The sequence below is a fragment of the Tiliqua scincoides genome, chromosome 3, assembly GCF_035046505.1.
Source record: "Tiliqua scincoides isolate rTilSci1 chromosome 3, rTilSci1.hap2, whole genome shotgun sequence".
NCBI lineage: Eukaryota > Metazoa > Chordata > Lepidosauria > Squamata > Scincidae > Tiliqua > Tiliqua scincoides.
In genome coordinates, this window is record NC_089823.1 from 131777151 (window position 1) to 131792978 (window position 15828).

The following is a 15828-nucleotide window of genomic DNA, read 5'->3' on the forward strand; positions in this document are numbered from 1 at the left end:
TATGCATTTTTCCAGTGCTGGTGCAGTTGTGCCAGTGGGGTGTGCGCTGCATCCTGTGGTGGAGGGGCAGTCACTGGGGCCTCCTCAAGGTATGGGAACATGTGTTCCGTTACCACGGGACTGCATTGTGGCTACACCGGAACTGGAAAGTTGGATAGGATTGGGCTCTTAGCTGTTAGCCTTAGGGCCCAATCCTACACTTACCCTTCTGACGTTGCGAAGGGTTCTCTGCTGGCACTGACCGCCTTAAAGCAATCAGTGCCAGTTGTAAAAGGCACACCAACAGTGCGCTACAGAGCATGCTGCCAAGTGTGCCACTGGGAAGGCCTGTACCTTCCTGCCAGCATTGATGTCTCCTGCCATTCCCTGGAGCAGGTAAGTAGGAGGGGGGAGGGCAGAATGGGGGTGGAAAAGGGCAAAACTGGGCAGGAAGGGGGATGACTGGATCAGATCCAGGAAGGGGGTGGGTTTGGCACTGTCAGCATCTGCTTAATCTTAACCCCCTTCCCACCTTTTAAAATTATTTTTCCAATCTCTGCACTAAACTAAATAATTAACAAGGTTGTTCTGGGATTGGAGGGAATCGTTCTTGTGCATGATTCCCAAATTAAAGTTCTGTAATGAATGGTTTGCCTCTTAGTTCCATTCAAGGCCTTTGAGAATACAGAATATGCTGACTGGTTAAGTCCTGTGTTATTTCACATGGTGGTACTGAATCCAAGCACTAGTGCAACCTTCCCAATGTAAAGGCATTTTCACAATTCATTTATTTTTAGATATTTGTTTGAGGATTTAACAATCTGCTTTTCAAATCAAATGAGTTCTCAAGGTGAATAACAACGTTCTGAAAAGCATCCAGGGGAAAACAGAAACTAAATCAGGAGCAATTAACCACGAGGAGAAGAATGGAGGCCCAGCTAAACTTCATCACACTTGGTGATTAAAAAATCCCTTTAGAAAGAAATGTCTTCATAGCCTGTCCAAATAAATCAAGTCCCTGAGTATGGTGACTCTCCAATGGTAATGAATTCCATAAACAAATGTGGGGCAGTAACAGAGAATGCTTTGTTAGCTGTTGAAGACAATCTGTCCTCTGAAGGCTAGAACAAGCAACCACGGCTGAGATGTATTACTGGACCTTGATGATCTGAGAGGGATCACACATCTTTACTTTTTGTGCACTGGTAACCATGTGATGCTAGCAACTATAATCCAAGCTTACATATTTGGCTCCCCTCTTAGACAAGGTGAAGTGTCTTTATGCTAGCAGATCTACTATAATCATAACAGACTGCAATTTTGTATCATTAGAATGGAGAGTACCTTTGAACTCATGAAATTCGGTGGGGCAGAATTTATGATCCACTTACGCTGTCCCGTTGAGAAGTCCGAAGGGAGATTTGTCCTCGTTATCCTCACTGTATACATCATAGCAGCCAGAAATATCCTCCTTGAAGTCATCATGCACCACGCAAGAGTTGTTCTGGACCTTCAGTTGGCGCAGTTGTGGGACACCAAGCAGCAAGTTCTCATAATAGATGTACGACTGAGTGTTGTGGCCTAGAGATTCATTGTTGTACCATCTAGTCCAATACAAGCTATCCAGTAAGGGACCTTGGGCATACTGTGGCAGTACACAGAAAGTGAAAAGAAGGCATGTGATTATCAGCCCAATTCTCTCCTCCCTCCCCGCTGCTGGAACTAACTTTCAAGTGGTGAGGTGCATCTTACTGCCATTGTGAACATCATTCCAAAAGTACATGGAGCTGTGCATTTTTGGAATACTGATGCAGAGACCAGAGTTGCTCCTTGCATGGGGGTGGCAGCATATGGAGTACCTGCTGACAGAGGCAGATCAGGGGGAGGGCAGAATGGGGCAGAATGGGAAAGGGATGGAGGAGCAACAGAAGTGGGAGGGGGTAGCGACTTGCACTGGATGCTATCTACTCCAATAGCAGCTGGTATGTTCCCATTCTCTCCTCTGACTTGTGCAAGCGAAAGAGCTGCTGCAGGTCCTAGGAAACCCATTGGCGAATAGGAGGCTTATGGGGAAAATATTTTCCCTTATCTCTCTCAATCTGCCCCCTGCCCCGCAAGATGCAGCACAAGGCTCTTTGGCGTGGCTGCATTGGCAGTGGTGGAGAATAGGATTGGACTGTTAGACAGCCATACCACATGGAACATCCTTAGGGAAACTGATGATCTGAGATGATCTATGGCTGTGGTTTTCAAACTCCCTTGTGGGGGCAGGGGGAGACAGTGGGGGTGGGGGGGAAGGCAGTGGCGTGATCCCCAGGATCATGCCACTCAGGGGGGCTGCAGGGGTTTGGGTACACTTACCAGAATCTCCTGCAGCCTCCCAGGGGTGCGGGGAGCCCTGCGTGGCTGTCCGCAGGGCTCCCCGATGCTTCAAAAGTGAAAGTGGAGCGATTGCGCTCTACTTCCGGTTTAGTGGAAGTAGAGCGCAATCACTCCACTTTCACTTGTCAAACTTTGGGGAGCACTGTGGACAACCGCGCAGGGCTCCCTGAACCCCTGGGAGGCTGCAGGAGGCTCTGGTAAGAGTACCCAAGCCCCTGCGCCCCCCCCGAGTGGCGCGATCCTGGGGAATGTGCCCCTTCCTCCTGGCTGCCCCCACCCCTTAAGGGGAAACAGGCTAGGGGCCACAGGCTGGGGCGTCGCGACGCCCCAGTCTGAAAAGCCCTGACCTATGGAAATACTGTAGATAATATCATGCCCCTTTCATATGGCAGTAGGGACTCACAGGACTCAGTCTGAAAAGGGAACACAGTTAGGGCTGTCTTTGCTTAATAGGCAAATCTGAGTAAGGAAATAGAAGGGGAAGCAAAGTCATCCCCGTCTAAATCGTCAAAGCATCCCTGCCTTCAGACATTGGTGGGGGGGGGGGGAGAGAGGGAACAGATATGAACTGTGTGTGTGTTGTAAGAAGAAAGGGGACAAATTGGTTATTAGCTGAATGTGCACAGGTCACAAATCATTGAATGATGGCATGAGCTGAATAGGTTTTGTAATCTAGTACACTGTGTAGTCATCAACTCGTGCTCATTCACACAACATGCACATTCAGTCCAGGTCAGACTGAAAAAAGAAGCCCATTCAGTTTTCAGTTGTTGGGCCTGTGTAGATTGCTACCTGTTCAGAGTGGTCAGATCAGGACCATGAGTTTGCGTTTTGTGTTAACCTATTTTTGTCTGGCCCACAGGTGTACACATTTGGTCCCTGTCCAATGTATATGCAACATGTATATGTATATGCAACAATGTATATGCAACATTGAGCAGAAATGGCTTAATCAGTGGGCAACAATTGTCAATGTGTCTCCATAAACGGACATGTGAAACACAGGGCATCCAAAGCTTTGTTGGTACTCACTCCCCAAAAGTCAGCCATGCTTCCAATGCTCTGGAAGGAGACTCCAGTGTCTGAAGGAGTTTGCAAGAAGAGTTCAGACATCACTTTGGTATAGTAATAAGCATTGGAACTTGTCATCCCATAGGTCACTAGAGAAAAAAGAGAAACCAGGAAGCTTCTCAATAAGCTTCAGAGATCTACTCCACATAGATGAACACAAATTCCTAAATAATAATTGAAGAAGACAAAGGGCACAATCCTAACCAGGTCTACTCAGAAGTAAGTCCTATTTTGTTCAGTGGGGCTTACTCTTAGGAAAGTGTGGTTAGGATTGCAGCCAAAGTCTTTTTGTCAAACTATTTCAGTTGGCGTTCAAATGAGTGATGGATCAAATTACATGAAAGTCTTTGTCAAGTAATATTTATATTTTCCCCAAGTGATTCCGCATGTAGACATTTTACAACAAAGTCAAAATCTAAATTGCACCCACACCACAAGAAGTATATTTTAAAAATTTCACCTCTGTTTTCTACCTTGCCTTTTCTGAAACCAGCACAACAACTTTCTATGCAGAACAGTCATGGAAGAGTTAAAGAAAGAACCCCAGAGGTAGAAAGAAGTGCACCCTACCAAAGTCTCTGAAGACCATGAGTATGTTCCAGAACAGATCCACAGAGATACCTACATGGTGATAGTCAAAGGACAGCCATTCTTTCCATGCTTGAATGTATCCTCAACACCTTTTGAAACAATCTCCAACACACAAGAAAAACACACGGCCTTTTAAAGGGCATTAAGGAGATAGATACCTATTGGCTTGCCACCATTTGCAGTGATTTTATAAGCAAAAAGTGCTGAGGCTCATACTTGCATGAAATCCACAATTTTCGCTTTGCAACCCCAGCTGCAGGGAGTCCATAATAGAAAGGCACCTTTGTGCATGCTCAGAAGCTAGTAAAGAGAGAAGTATTCCTGGTTAATGAACAAGATGAGTTGCAGTTTTGTGACTGGACATCAGCATTTTTAAAATTCCCTCACTGTTTTTTCCAACTCAGATTAAGCCTTTGTTTTCTTCCAACTGATCATTATACTATAAACACAACTGGATAATATCTCTGTTCCCTTGGGAAGAGACCAACCTGTTGAACTGGTAGAGCCTAGTCTAGCTGCATTTTCATATCGAATGTGAGCAATTGCGTCTGTCAAAGCTGCTTGTGCAGGCTGCAAAACCGCCCTTCTCCAGGAGTGCACTAATGTCCCATTCATGGATTCTGGTTTTTCACCTGGCCTTAGAACAAATAGTCATGTGGCAAGACAAGAGTGTCAACCCAGAGTTTCAGCATCCTCTGTTTGCCCCATCGTTCAGACTGAGGTGATGCCACCACTAGCAAAACTGTGACATCATTATGGGCCCAATCCTATCCAATCTTCCAGTGCTAGTGTAGTTGTGCCAGTGGGCTGTGCTCTGCATTCTGTGGTGGAGGGGCAGTCACTTGAGCCACCTCAAGGTATGGGAACATGTGTTCCTTTACCACTGGGCTGCACTGTGGCTATACCAGAACTGGAAAGTTGGAGAGGATTGGGCCCTATATTTACTACATGATCCCTGATTGCCTGGAATCACACGGTAAAGAAGCCTTGTAATGAAAGAAAGAAAGAAAGCCCCCCAAGCCAAGTAATAATGACTCTGAACAGCCAGAAAAAGAATGCATCAAAAATTTAAAAGGAAGGTTTTTTCAGGTTTCCCTCAAAAATTCACCTCAGCACTATTTTGATACCTTGGACAGTGGCTGAAATTATGATCTTCTCTCCCTTTCCCTTTCCCTTCATGGATCTGCACATTTTCCCCTTCCTGGACTTACTACCTCCTCTGCTAGAAGATGGTTCGAACTCAGACCTTGGGCAATGTCTCTACCTTTCCTCCCCTAGATTGAAAATCCATCTGAGTGGGGGGGGGGGAAGGCAGTGTGACTAAAGAGCTGCTGCCCCACAAGAGTGCCGGGACAACAGGAGGGGGCAGTGATGTTTCCAGCTTCATGCTCGTCAATAGCCCATGCAGTCCTGGCTCCCAGGACAAGTGTCTCATCTATTCAGTGGCTGGAGCAGCCCTGCTTACTCAACAAAGACAGGGATCTGTGAGGGGGATGTAAGTTATCGCATGCACAAAGAGACACAAGCACTTGCTAAGTTGAAGCATCAATCACGGGATTCTCGGTTAAAAAAAAAAAACCCTGACAGGCATCCTATACAAACAACAAACTTTCAAAGCTCCTGTTTTCCACAGCTCAGAACATCACTGCCGCACGGGAAGAGTGATTGGAGCACTGTCCCCCTGTTCCCAAGTGATAACTCTTGCTTGCATACCTGCTCCACTGCAGAGTGTGTGAAATATAATCTGCTGCCCTATGAGGCATCACAGGTGCTCCTTTGAGATAACAATGAATCTTCCTAGAACAAACAGCCATTATTCTGCCCACACAAAGTGCTTTAGTATTTGGCACCAGGCTGTATTAAATCTATCTAGAGAGCACAACAGGAGCAGCTATCTATGTTATCGTTCTGGCCACCCTTCCTGCATAGCCCTTTTGGATTTAAAGGGGAAATATCCATGTGCTGTGGAAATTTTTTAACCACACACACCTTAAATTCCAGGAAGTGGCAGGAAAATGTTGCTGTTCCTACAAAACGAGGGCATTTCGTCACATATGTTCAAAGGACACAGTGTCATCTCTCAGATTTAGTAGCCTTTTTTTGGTTTTTTACAAACCCCAAACAACATCATTCAATCAGCCCTTGCCAGCACCAGTGAATCCAGATAGTTTTCACATCTGAATAATCTTTTGACAATCGCTTGCCTTGTGATTCCATAACACTGGCTAACACCAAATGTAAAATATAATAAGTATGGATCACACCTTGCCAACAGTCACCAAAAGCATTAAAAAATAAAATCTCACATAATTTCCAGAAATGGCTCTGAGTTAGGTTTCAGTGACTCTTCAAGGAAGAAGAAGCCCCTGCTTTTGGTGTACAGGTGGATCTGTGACAGGAATGTGCAATGTGGGGGTGGCAGGTAAGGCAGAACCACCCCATCATTGTCCATGGAAAAGCACTGCAGCTGCCCTGCCTGCTTACACCTGAGGAGGCTCTCCTTACACCCTAGCTAAGAGGTTCTCCTTGCACCTACTTTCTCTGGCCTTCTCAGGTTCTGCCTCACCTGCACTACACAGCCCTGATCTGTGATCAGAGGTAGTGGGGAAGGTGGCATGCAGGTTTGATTTTGATCTGAGATTTGACTTTGTAGCACATGTTTATTTTAGTTTATTATGTATTCAGATTCATAATCGGCTATGGAGAGGAAGCACCCTGAATGCTAAAGAACCCAGGTTGCATGGTGGAGCAGTCAACGACAATCTTATTAGAAATGTAACAGGGCTATGCTTCCCAGAATCCCCATTGTGACCTGTGATCCTATCTGGGGGAGGCCCTGTCATAGGGAGGTTGTGAAAAGAAGAGAATCAGAAGGGTGGAGGAAGAGACAGTTGCAGTGTGAACATAAGAACATAAGAACAGCCCCACTGGATCAGGCCATAGGCCCATCTAGTCCAGCTTCCTGTATCTCACAGCGGCCCACCAAATGCCCAGGGAGCACACCAGTGTGGAGGGAAGGTCTGTGGAGGGCTGGTGAAGACCCAGTGAGAGACTGAAGTGAAATACCTTACATTGAAGAGAAGGAGCCAAGGGAGTCCTGGGACGGTTGCTGCACAGATGGAGAAGCATGGAGAACAGGGACCTCATGTGTTGCTGCACCTGCAAGCAACTGGCAGTCACAGAGACCTGGCTGAAGACTGTCTAGCACCCCTTTTTGGATTCTGTTCTCGTGTCCCACCCCCAGGAGACTGGAAGCTTCCCTGTGCTACTTGCCCTGTTAAACCTTCTGTTCTTATCAGCCAGGGATCTGTGTCCTTGTTGGAACCCACCAGAATGAGCACAGAAGCTGCTAATCCTGAAGTACTGTCAGCACTTGCTCCAATCCTAACTGCACAGGATGCTACTAATTCACCCTCATGTTGCTATCTAGGGTGCCAGCTACTTTACTGGTGCAAGTCCAAGTGGACCCAGGCAGGTGGATTAAGACCAGGAAGGGGATCGAATATTTGTGCCACACTGCTGCCGCAGATACTGCCCCCTACCTGACTTTGATCCGCCCTACCTCCCCATCCCTTCTCCTCCCCACTCCAGTCTCCTCTCTGCCACAGTCTCCCCCAGTTCCTTCCCCTCTCTGCCCCATTGTGACCACAAAATCTTGGGAATATTCAATAGGGCCCTAAGAATGGGCAGACACATATACTCCTTTAGGAAAAGTGGAGCCAAGCAGACTCATTTGTCCCATCCTTTGTTTCCCTGCTTAGAAAAATGATAGGGCTGAACTAGGAAGTGATTAGCTGGGCCCACAACCACCTTAACTATAAATCATCCAGCCTACACATGTATTATACTACTTACACAAACAGATATCCACCAAGAACACAATATAGACCAACAGTTCACGCAGTGTGGTCTTTACATAAAGCTCTCGATTCTCAGCTGTGTTTTCAGTCAGAGTTGTACCCCAAAGTCCTGAAAAGAGAGAAACAAATGAAAGAAGCAAATACTGTGCTTCTGGATCCATCAATGCCACAGCTCAGGCTGGAGGAAAGTGTCCTCCATCTGATGATCCACTGAAAAGATTAATAGCCCAGTCTTCTCTTCGGCCAGACCAGAGCGCACAGCGACACTGGCACAACACACACTGTATGCTGCAGGCCTGTAGGAGTCAAGATGGTCCAATTGAGGTGAGTAAAAAACTTTTAAATTCATTTCTCCATAGGCCACCTTATCTCCGACTGGTCATCTTGGATTTGTGCAAGCTCTTTAGTCAAGAAAGAGGGGTTAAGACCCCTTGTCCACTACTGCCACCAAGATTTACCCCTTCCCACCCCCAAATCTCCAAACCAGTCCTGAACTGGCCCACTCTCTGCCCCGATCCGTCCATGATCTTCTGACTTACTGATGATGGTGGAGGTTCTGTGGACTGCTGTACCCAGCGCAAGGCCTCCGGGCCTTTGCGCTGGTGGCTGCAGCCCACTGAATGGCGGAGTGACTTTCACACCATCAGCCCTAGACTTATAGTGATGGATTATGATATCTGCTACCATAGGCCCTTATAGGATTGGGCCATAACTGTCTGCAGTGCTGCTGCTGTTCTCCCCCCATGGCAGGTGTCACCCCCCCACTTACTCACCATGATGAGCAGTGGGTATTGCTGGCAGCTGTGGGCCTGCCAGTGTCTGGTGCACAGGCATGAAGCATGGCACCAGAAACAGTTTGATGGTGAAGTAATGAGGTCAGTGTGTCATCATGTCACTGCCAATTGCTTCGGGGGGGTGTGTGATTTGCAGCCATTGTGACACAAGGGCAGAAGGGGGCACCTTCTGAACATGCCACCAAACATGCCATGAAGCTCCACTCAGTGCGAGTTTGGCTGGCACACCCATCACCCCCCCCCCCAGGGAATGGCACTTGGGGTGACCAAGTTGTTCCTAGTAGAGTCATCACTGATTGTTAATGACTGATTAATGGAATTGCAACCTGAGTTCTTGTGCTAGTAGAAGGTCATGTTTCTATAGGAAAAAGGTCTAATGCTGAAATGATAAAGGGATGTTTCACAAGCTCCTTGATCCTTCCTGGGTCATCCACTACTGGTTAGGGCCAATTATCTTGTGCTCAGCTTCAAATCTATAATCCAAATTGCACTGTGTTGTATTATTAGCCATCAGTCACTGTTGCAGTGCCAATTTCAATCTGAGCTCAAGAACATAATTTCACAGGTTGGACTCCTTCCTTCTGAAATTGTTCACTCAACTTTTCTTCTTTTATGTAGCTCATCTTGCTTCATTATGACGGGCTACATCACACCATTAAAAGGCTTAACAGCTTTGTGCCGCTAATGGCTTGTTGTTGTTCTCACTCTAACTTTCATCCAACGCATATGTACTTTTGCATTTGAAAGCTGCGTAGGTGTGTGCCCACATCAATATCCCAGGGTTTTCTGTTCCTTTCATATCGTCTCAAGTGGCTGAGTCCTAAGGACACCCAGGGTTCAGAGATGAGTGATGGACGCGGCTCTACACCTCTAATCGAAAGCACTCAGGTCTGAACGGTGCAGCCTGATCTGAGATATGGAAGGCCAAAGTCTGGCTGTCATGTGCTAAGGTCTGAAGTGCACATGACCATTAACCGCACCACTGTATAGTTAAAGGTTTTACATAAGAGTAGCAACCACACAGGGCTGGATTGGTCCCCTGGCAAAGGAGGGAGGGCGCTTTTACCTCTGTACGATTTTCCCACCAAAAATCATGTTCGTAAAAGGGCTCTTTAATCCCGGAGCAGTTTCAGGTTCCTACTTTAAAAAAAAACAAAAACAAAAACCAAAAAACCATTCTTTTTCATCTTTTTAAAAACCAATCGCTTACTAACAGCCTTTTGGGAAAGCACCACATTGCTGACCAGTACCAGTCCTATGCCATTTCCTTGCATCTTCCCATCAGGTTCCAGTGAACAGCTGATAGTCAAAGGGCAACCTTGCATTGGCCTGGTTCCCTAGTTTGCCTTGGCTGATAGCATCTTGGCCATAGCTCAGAACTGTGCATCCCATCAGGCTACCTCACCATGCAGCTCATCAGTTTGGGCATCCAATCTCCTCACCCCACTGCAATGTTTTTATCCCACCTTTAGGCAACAGGTTAGTCTTAAGTCCTCAGGTCCTCTGCCTTGATCTCTCCTCACACTTATGGGAAGAGGGAAGTTAGCTCCAAGAACCATTCTCCATCACAGCTCCTTGCAGGGAAATTGCATATGTACTGTATACGTCAGTGTTTCTTAAACTGCACCTGGTTCCTTCATTATATGACACATGACATCACTTTCCATTAGGGCACAATCCTAACCAGATCTACTCAGAAGTAAGTCCAATTTTGTTCAATGGAGCTTACTCTCAGGAGAGTGTGGTTAGGATTGCAGCCTTAGGCATATATAATCCTTGCTGAATTTTTAATCGTTCTCTGCTACTCTAACCATATCAATTTCAGCTTGTATTTGGATAAGACTTGGTGATCTAGTCTCACTGATGTGGTCAAACTGGGCTATAACATATCTGTGCTTGGTTGTATGATATTTGACTGCCAGGTGGAGAGTGACATATCTGAATCCTTCTCTCTATTAAAACATTCCCTTCAAGCAGAAAGTTAGCACATGAGAAAGAATCTAAGCTAGAATCCTTTTCTGCTAACTGCTAGTTTTCTAAGTGGTGGATATGTTTCTGCTGTGAGCATGGGTGTTCCACCTAATTTCTGGCAGACCAGCTTTAATGGTGGAAGGGAGCAACAGTAGTGTCACCAGGGGTCACCACACCTGGGGCAGCAACATTGTGACGTCACTCAACTTTGTGGCATCACTTTGGGGTTCTCCCAGAGGATGAGGTGTCTTCCTCTTCGTGTTCACCCATTGAAAATCACTGCAGGTGCCATTGTGAGTGTGAGTACAGTTACTTCCTAAGCATGCACACTCACACTTTACAACACCCCCTTCCAGTCTGGCACCTGGGTGGGCCGCCCTCTATCCCCCACTTGCTATGCCACTGGGTAGGAGCTGTTTCTATGAATCACATGCTACATAGGGTTAAGCTTAAAAGCCCTGGAGTGCATGCAGCTGTGGGGTATGCACATGTGCACAAAGGCAACATTGGGGGAGTGAGGCAGTAGTTGGGCATGCTTCCTCAGATGCCATGAGGTCTTGGGCCAGCCCTGGCACTGCCGTGCCTAGCCTTACCCCTTTGAAAGTGGAGATGGGTTGGGATAGTGGTGCACCAGTGGGCAAGATGTGATTGTGCAACTCCCAAGCCCTTAGAAGGATGCAGAACTCAGTCCCAATGATGAGGCAAGCTGCCTATTCCACTGCATAGTTCTGGTCTCTGGTGGCAGTGTTGGCACCTACAAAAGGTGGCACTTGGAAAAATGGTACTTGCACACCCACAAAAAACGTTGAAAAGCCTTGTGGGGGAGCACAGATCATGCAAAACAGACAAAGCAGAGTTGATCAATTTGAAAAGGTCTTGGCATACATTGTTTTAGCGTGAAGAATTTTCTTCCATTGGAGAAACCATGTGACTTGAAAAGAGCATGTAATCATATATGAATGCTGACAGAGGCTGGATAACTTCATATCTGTCGCTAATTCAGGGCCCAGTCCTATCCAACTTTCCAGCTCTGGTGCAGCTGCAATGCAGCCCCGAGATAAGGGAAGAAATGTTCCCATACCTTGAGGAGGCCTCTGCCTCTCCCCCACAGGATGCAGTGCACACCCCATTGGCACGGTTGCACCGGCACTGGAAAATTGGATAGGATTGGGACCTCACAGTCCTTTGTTCCAGTATCCTTTGGGATGACTTTGCCACCAGGCCCAATTACAGAGGGCTGCTTCATATGAACACACATCAAAGGGGCTGTTCATTCTCAGTTTACACTCTCTGGGTGTAATCAAGCAAAAGTCAGTGTGGACTTCCTATAAATAAATTCCGTGACTTTAGCATTGAGATGCTGGACAGTTACCTGGTCAAATACTGTCAGTTCATAATCCATGCCAACAAGGATCCCTACTGCCAGCGACAACCTGGCTATCTTGGTATGCCATGAAGCCATTCTAAATCAATGGCAAGGCTTATTCCTCTCCAGCCAAGGAGGGGTCTTTTATGTACACATCTCTCATTTAGCTGGTGTCATGTGGTGGCTCTGAGAGAGACAGAGCTAAGAATCAGGATTCCTCTGTTTTGAATCTCACTTCTGCCATGAACTCACCTTAGGCAAGCTGTTCCCACCCAGCTTCAGCTGCAATGTTGGGAGCAGTGCACTCAGTTATATTTTAGGATTTTTGTAAGAATTAGACCAGGATAATAATGTGATGCACCATATAAACGCTAAGTACTATTATTAGGCATCCCTTACCCAGATGCAGGCATCCCTTACCCAGGCATACCTTACCCAGATTTCCTTCCTTTCCTCCAAGTCAAGTGACACTTGTGCAGCTTCTCATGCTGGCCATTGGTTAACAGCCAACATTTCTGGATAGGGACAAAGACACAGGGGTAGGGACAGGAGGAAGCATCAGACAAATAGCAACTGTCTTAACAGTCCTTCAAGTGCCAGCAAGCTTGAATTTTATATGATGGTGGTACTGATACTACTGCATCAGTAGTGCTACACATCAATGTGCATTGTGACAATGTTGTGCTGTGAACACCAATGCATGCACTCTATGCTGCTCCGCTGCTCTGTGCTGCTACAACTTCACCCCTAAGAGGACTAAAAGAACTAGCATTTTTTGGGTAGGTGCATTTGGCAAGACCACATCTGTTTGCGTGGGCCTCTTAGAAGCTGCCAGATGAAGCTCTGCATCAGCCCAGGGTAAAGCTTGAGCTTTTTCCCCTCTGTTGAATGACTGTTTGCAGAGGCCACTTCTCTGGCAATGCAGTATCCATGAGGGCACTGCTACCTTCAGTGGCCAGTCTGAGAGCGAAATGCAGGACATCATATTCCAGTGCCTTGGGACAGGCTGGGGAACATTCTCTTCAGAAAGGAAAGGAACTTGGCACATGCTTGCTGGCATGTTGCTCCTTCCTTCCTTCCTTCCTTCCTTCCTTCCTTCCTTCCTTCCTTCCTTCCTTCAATTTTTCCCCCATTGGGAAAGGATCTCTGAGCCTCTCAACTCTGGGTACTGGAATATTTGTCAACCAAAAATGACAATGCTATTTAAAGTCATGAGTGCTCAGTCAGGGCCGCTATTTAAGTCATTGTATTTGTTGCAAAAGAAGGGACTATCCTGTGATCTGGCCCAGTGGTACTCTGTGAGAACCTCTGGGGTTGGCTACAGTCTTTTAGACAACATCAGGGTTTGGTAAGGGTATTGATGTCATCATCTCTGTTGTCATAGTTCTAATACATTCATGCTTTAGTATCATTTCTGAGAGTGCAAAACAGTTCACAGGCATTACCTTGATGTCATCCTTACAGCAACCCTGTAAGGTGGTTAAGTATTGTTATTACTGTATTGGAGCTGAGCCTGAGTGGTTTGGCCAAACGCTTAGCAGATGAGATTCAAAGCAGGGATATTCTGAGTTGCAACTCAGGCTCTTAACCACAACACCACATTTACTTGGGAACACCACACTACTATTTGACCAACTAGCATGGGCAATCGATGTGAATCCTACATCACTTTCAGTGGAATTCGAGTGTGAGTAACTTTTGCTGAATTGTGCCCTCTTGCTGTGTTCTCTTGCACAAGTGGGACAAATACCTCCAATTGTATATATCTTTAGCATTGATTTAGGATGTTTCCCATTGGGGTGTGTGTGTGTGGGGTGGGGGGGGGGGCTACTGAGACTGGAGGTGTATATGGTTTCCTCTAAGTTCCCAGTGTGGATGCATTTCCAAAAAGTGTCTCAAAGAGGCACTATCACTTTTATCATGGATCATTGAGGAGAGGCATTCTCCTTTGAGTTTTCATCACCTGGACAATTTCACTTGGAGTGCTCTAATCAACAAGAAGGACATACTCCCCCCTCCCACACCCTTGCACCTGTCTTGGATCTTGCCTGACACTGCATACGAGTGCCTCCTGTCACCTCATTCCAAACATTCATGTGACAGCCCTGATCTAACCAGTCATTTTGCCAGGTTCACTGGATGCTAAGGAGCAGATGGTCAGAGAGTATGCCTTGAGGCTAGAAAGCCACTGCAAAGCATGTGATTGCTCCGTCCTTCGATTGTACAAAATAGGCACCTCTGTGCTTGCAGTCAAGGCAGTAGTGTGAGAGCCCTGCAGAGCCCCTGAGAGCAGCCTATATGGCCACAAGCAGAGTGGAGGTACACTCTGGAAAAGATGCCATCCGGATAAAGCGCTCCAGACAGAACAAGTGAGTCAAGCCATACTTTACAAGAAGGCAAATAAAAACAGCTACAAAACAAGTGTGACACGCCCACCCATTCTGTCACAAACTGATCAGTGGGGAAATTCTCCCTTAGCCCTAAATTGGTCCACTCATGAGCATGATTGGTTCCCCTCCACAGAGCTTTCAACGAGCTGCCTTGCACGATTTGACATCCTGTCTTAGGTTCCTATACAGGTATAACACTCCTCTCCTATACCAGCATTCATGTGGCTCTCCATCATTCCAAAATGTGCCATAAGAACTCCATTCATTCTCAAGCGATCACAGACATTTAGAAAAGCTGCCGCATCTTCAGATCATAACAACAGCCAAGGCTAACTGGTCTACCCTTGTTTTTCTGAATGTAATTAAGCCTGATGACTTGGAAGTCAGCTGAATGGCGGCCCCGCATGTTGGCTTGGAAGTTAGCTCTACTGAGTTCAGTGGAACTTTCTTCCAAGTATGTGTGTGCATATGATTGCTGCCTTGTATTGCCTCAAAGCTCCAGGAATATTGATATGGACCTCGTTCACTTCAGCGGGAGGAGACCCCTGAGATTTTGACTCCCCAGCTGTTAAAAAAAAAAAAAAGCAATTATCTGACCACTACGGAAGGGCCCATAGTCTCTGGCTCCATTTCTGCTCTTGATTACTCAACCCAGTGGCACAGTACCATGAAGCATTAGACAATAGCCATTTTACTGCACAATGTTCCCCAGATCATTATGGAGATGTTATTTTATTTTTGCTTCCTTCTGCCTGGAGATTGACCCATCATGCAACACTAATACAAGCTTCTCCCCCCCCCCAACACAAAGTACAGTTACCTCGAATTCCTTTGAAGATGTAGAAGCAGCACCTAGGGAAGGGCTTCACCTTTTCCTCCTTCAGAATCTCCTTCTGATAGGGCAGAGAGTCGGTCAGTTTCTCAATATTCTCATAGGGATTTTCCAGAATGGACTTGGGGTTGTAGATGGCCCTGATTTTCAGCGAAGAAGAAGGTGAGCCATTATAAACGGGGTTGTCCCATGCCTTCTTTCCCAGAGTCTCCAGCTCATGCTCTTCTTGTGCTTGGAAATGGCTCTCAGCTCGGTTGTTCAGATGGGAAGAGCTCATGACTATACACCATGCGGCAGATGTCCCTTTTCAATTCAGCTGCTAAGGCCGATGTGTTCAGAGAAACCCAGATGAGAGGGGCTGAGACAGGCAGGGCAGCAATAGGGGGAATAACACTGGACTGATCTGCCCTCTACTCAGTGGCCTCTTTTATACCACTCCAATGGATGACAGGTACAGAATGGAGGTACAGACCATTGTTGGGAACAGCTGTAAGTTCTATTCTCTCGGTGAGCACAGCTACACCCAGGGGAGGATCTCTCCCTCCCTGCAGACAAGAGTCACGAAAACCAGCATGGGGAGAGAAAGCTGCTA

The 15828-nt window shown here is 46.6% G+C and overlaps 1 protein-coding gene across 1 annotated transcript in view; it reads right to left on the bottom strand.

The window, feature by feature from the left end:
- Window positions 1–15513, bottom strand: part of PKD2L1 (polycystin 2 like 1, transient receptor potential cation channel) — a 31194-nt gene extending 15681 nt beyond the window's left edge. The window contains exons 1-4 of the mRNA XM_066621378.1: window positions 15225–15513; window positions 7879–7992; window positions 3394–3521; window positions 1371–1624 (exon numbers count right to left, since the gene is read on the bottom strand). Of these exons, the coding sequence (XP_066477475.1) occupies window positions 1371–1624; window positions 3394–3521; window positions 7879–7992; window positions 15225–15513 (785 nt within the window). The remainder of the gene's footprint in view (window positions 1–1370; window positions 1625–3393; window positions 3522–7878; window positions 7993–15224) is intronic.
- Window positions 15514–15828: the final 315 nt, after the last annotated feature.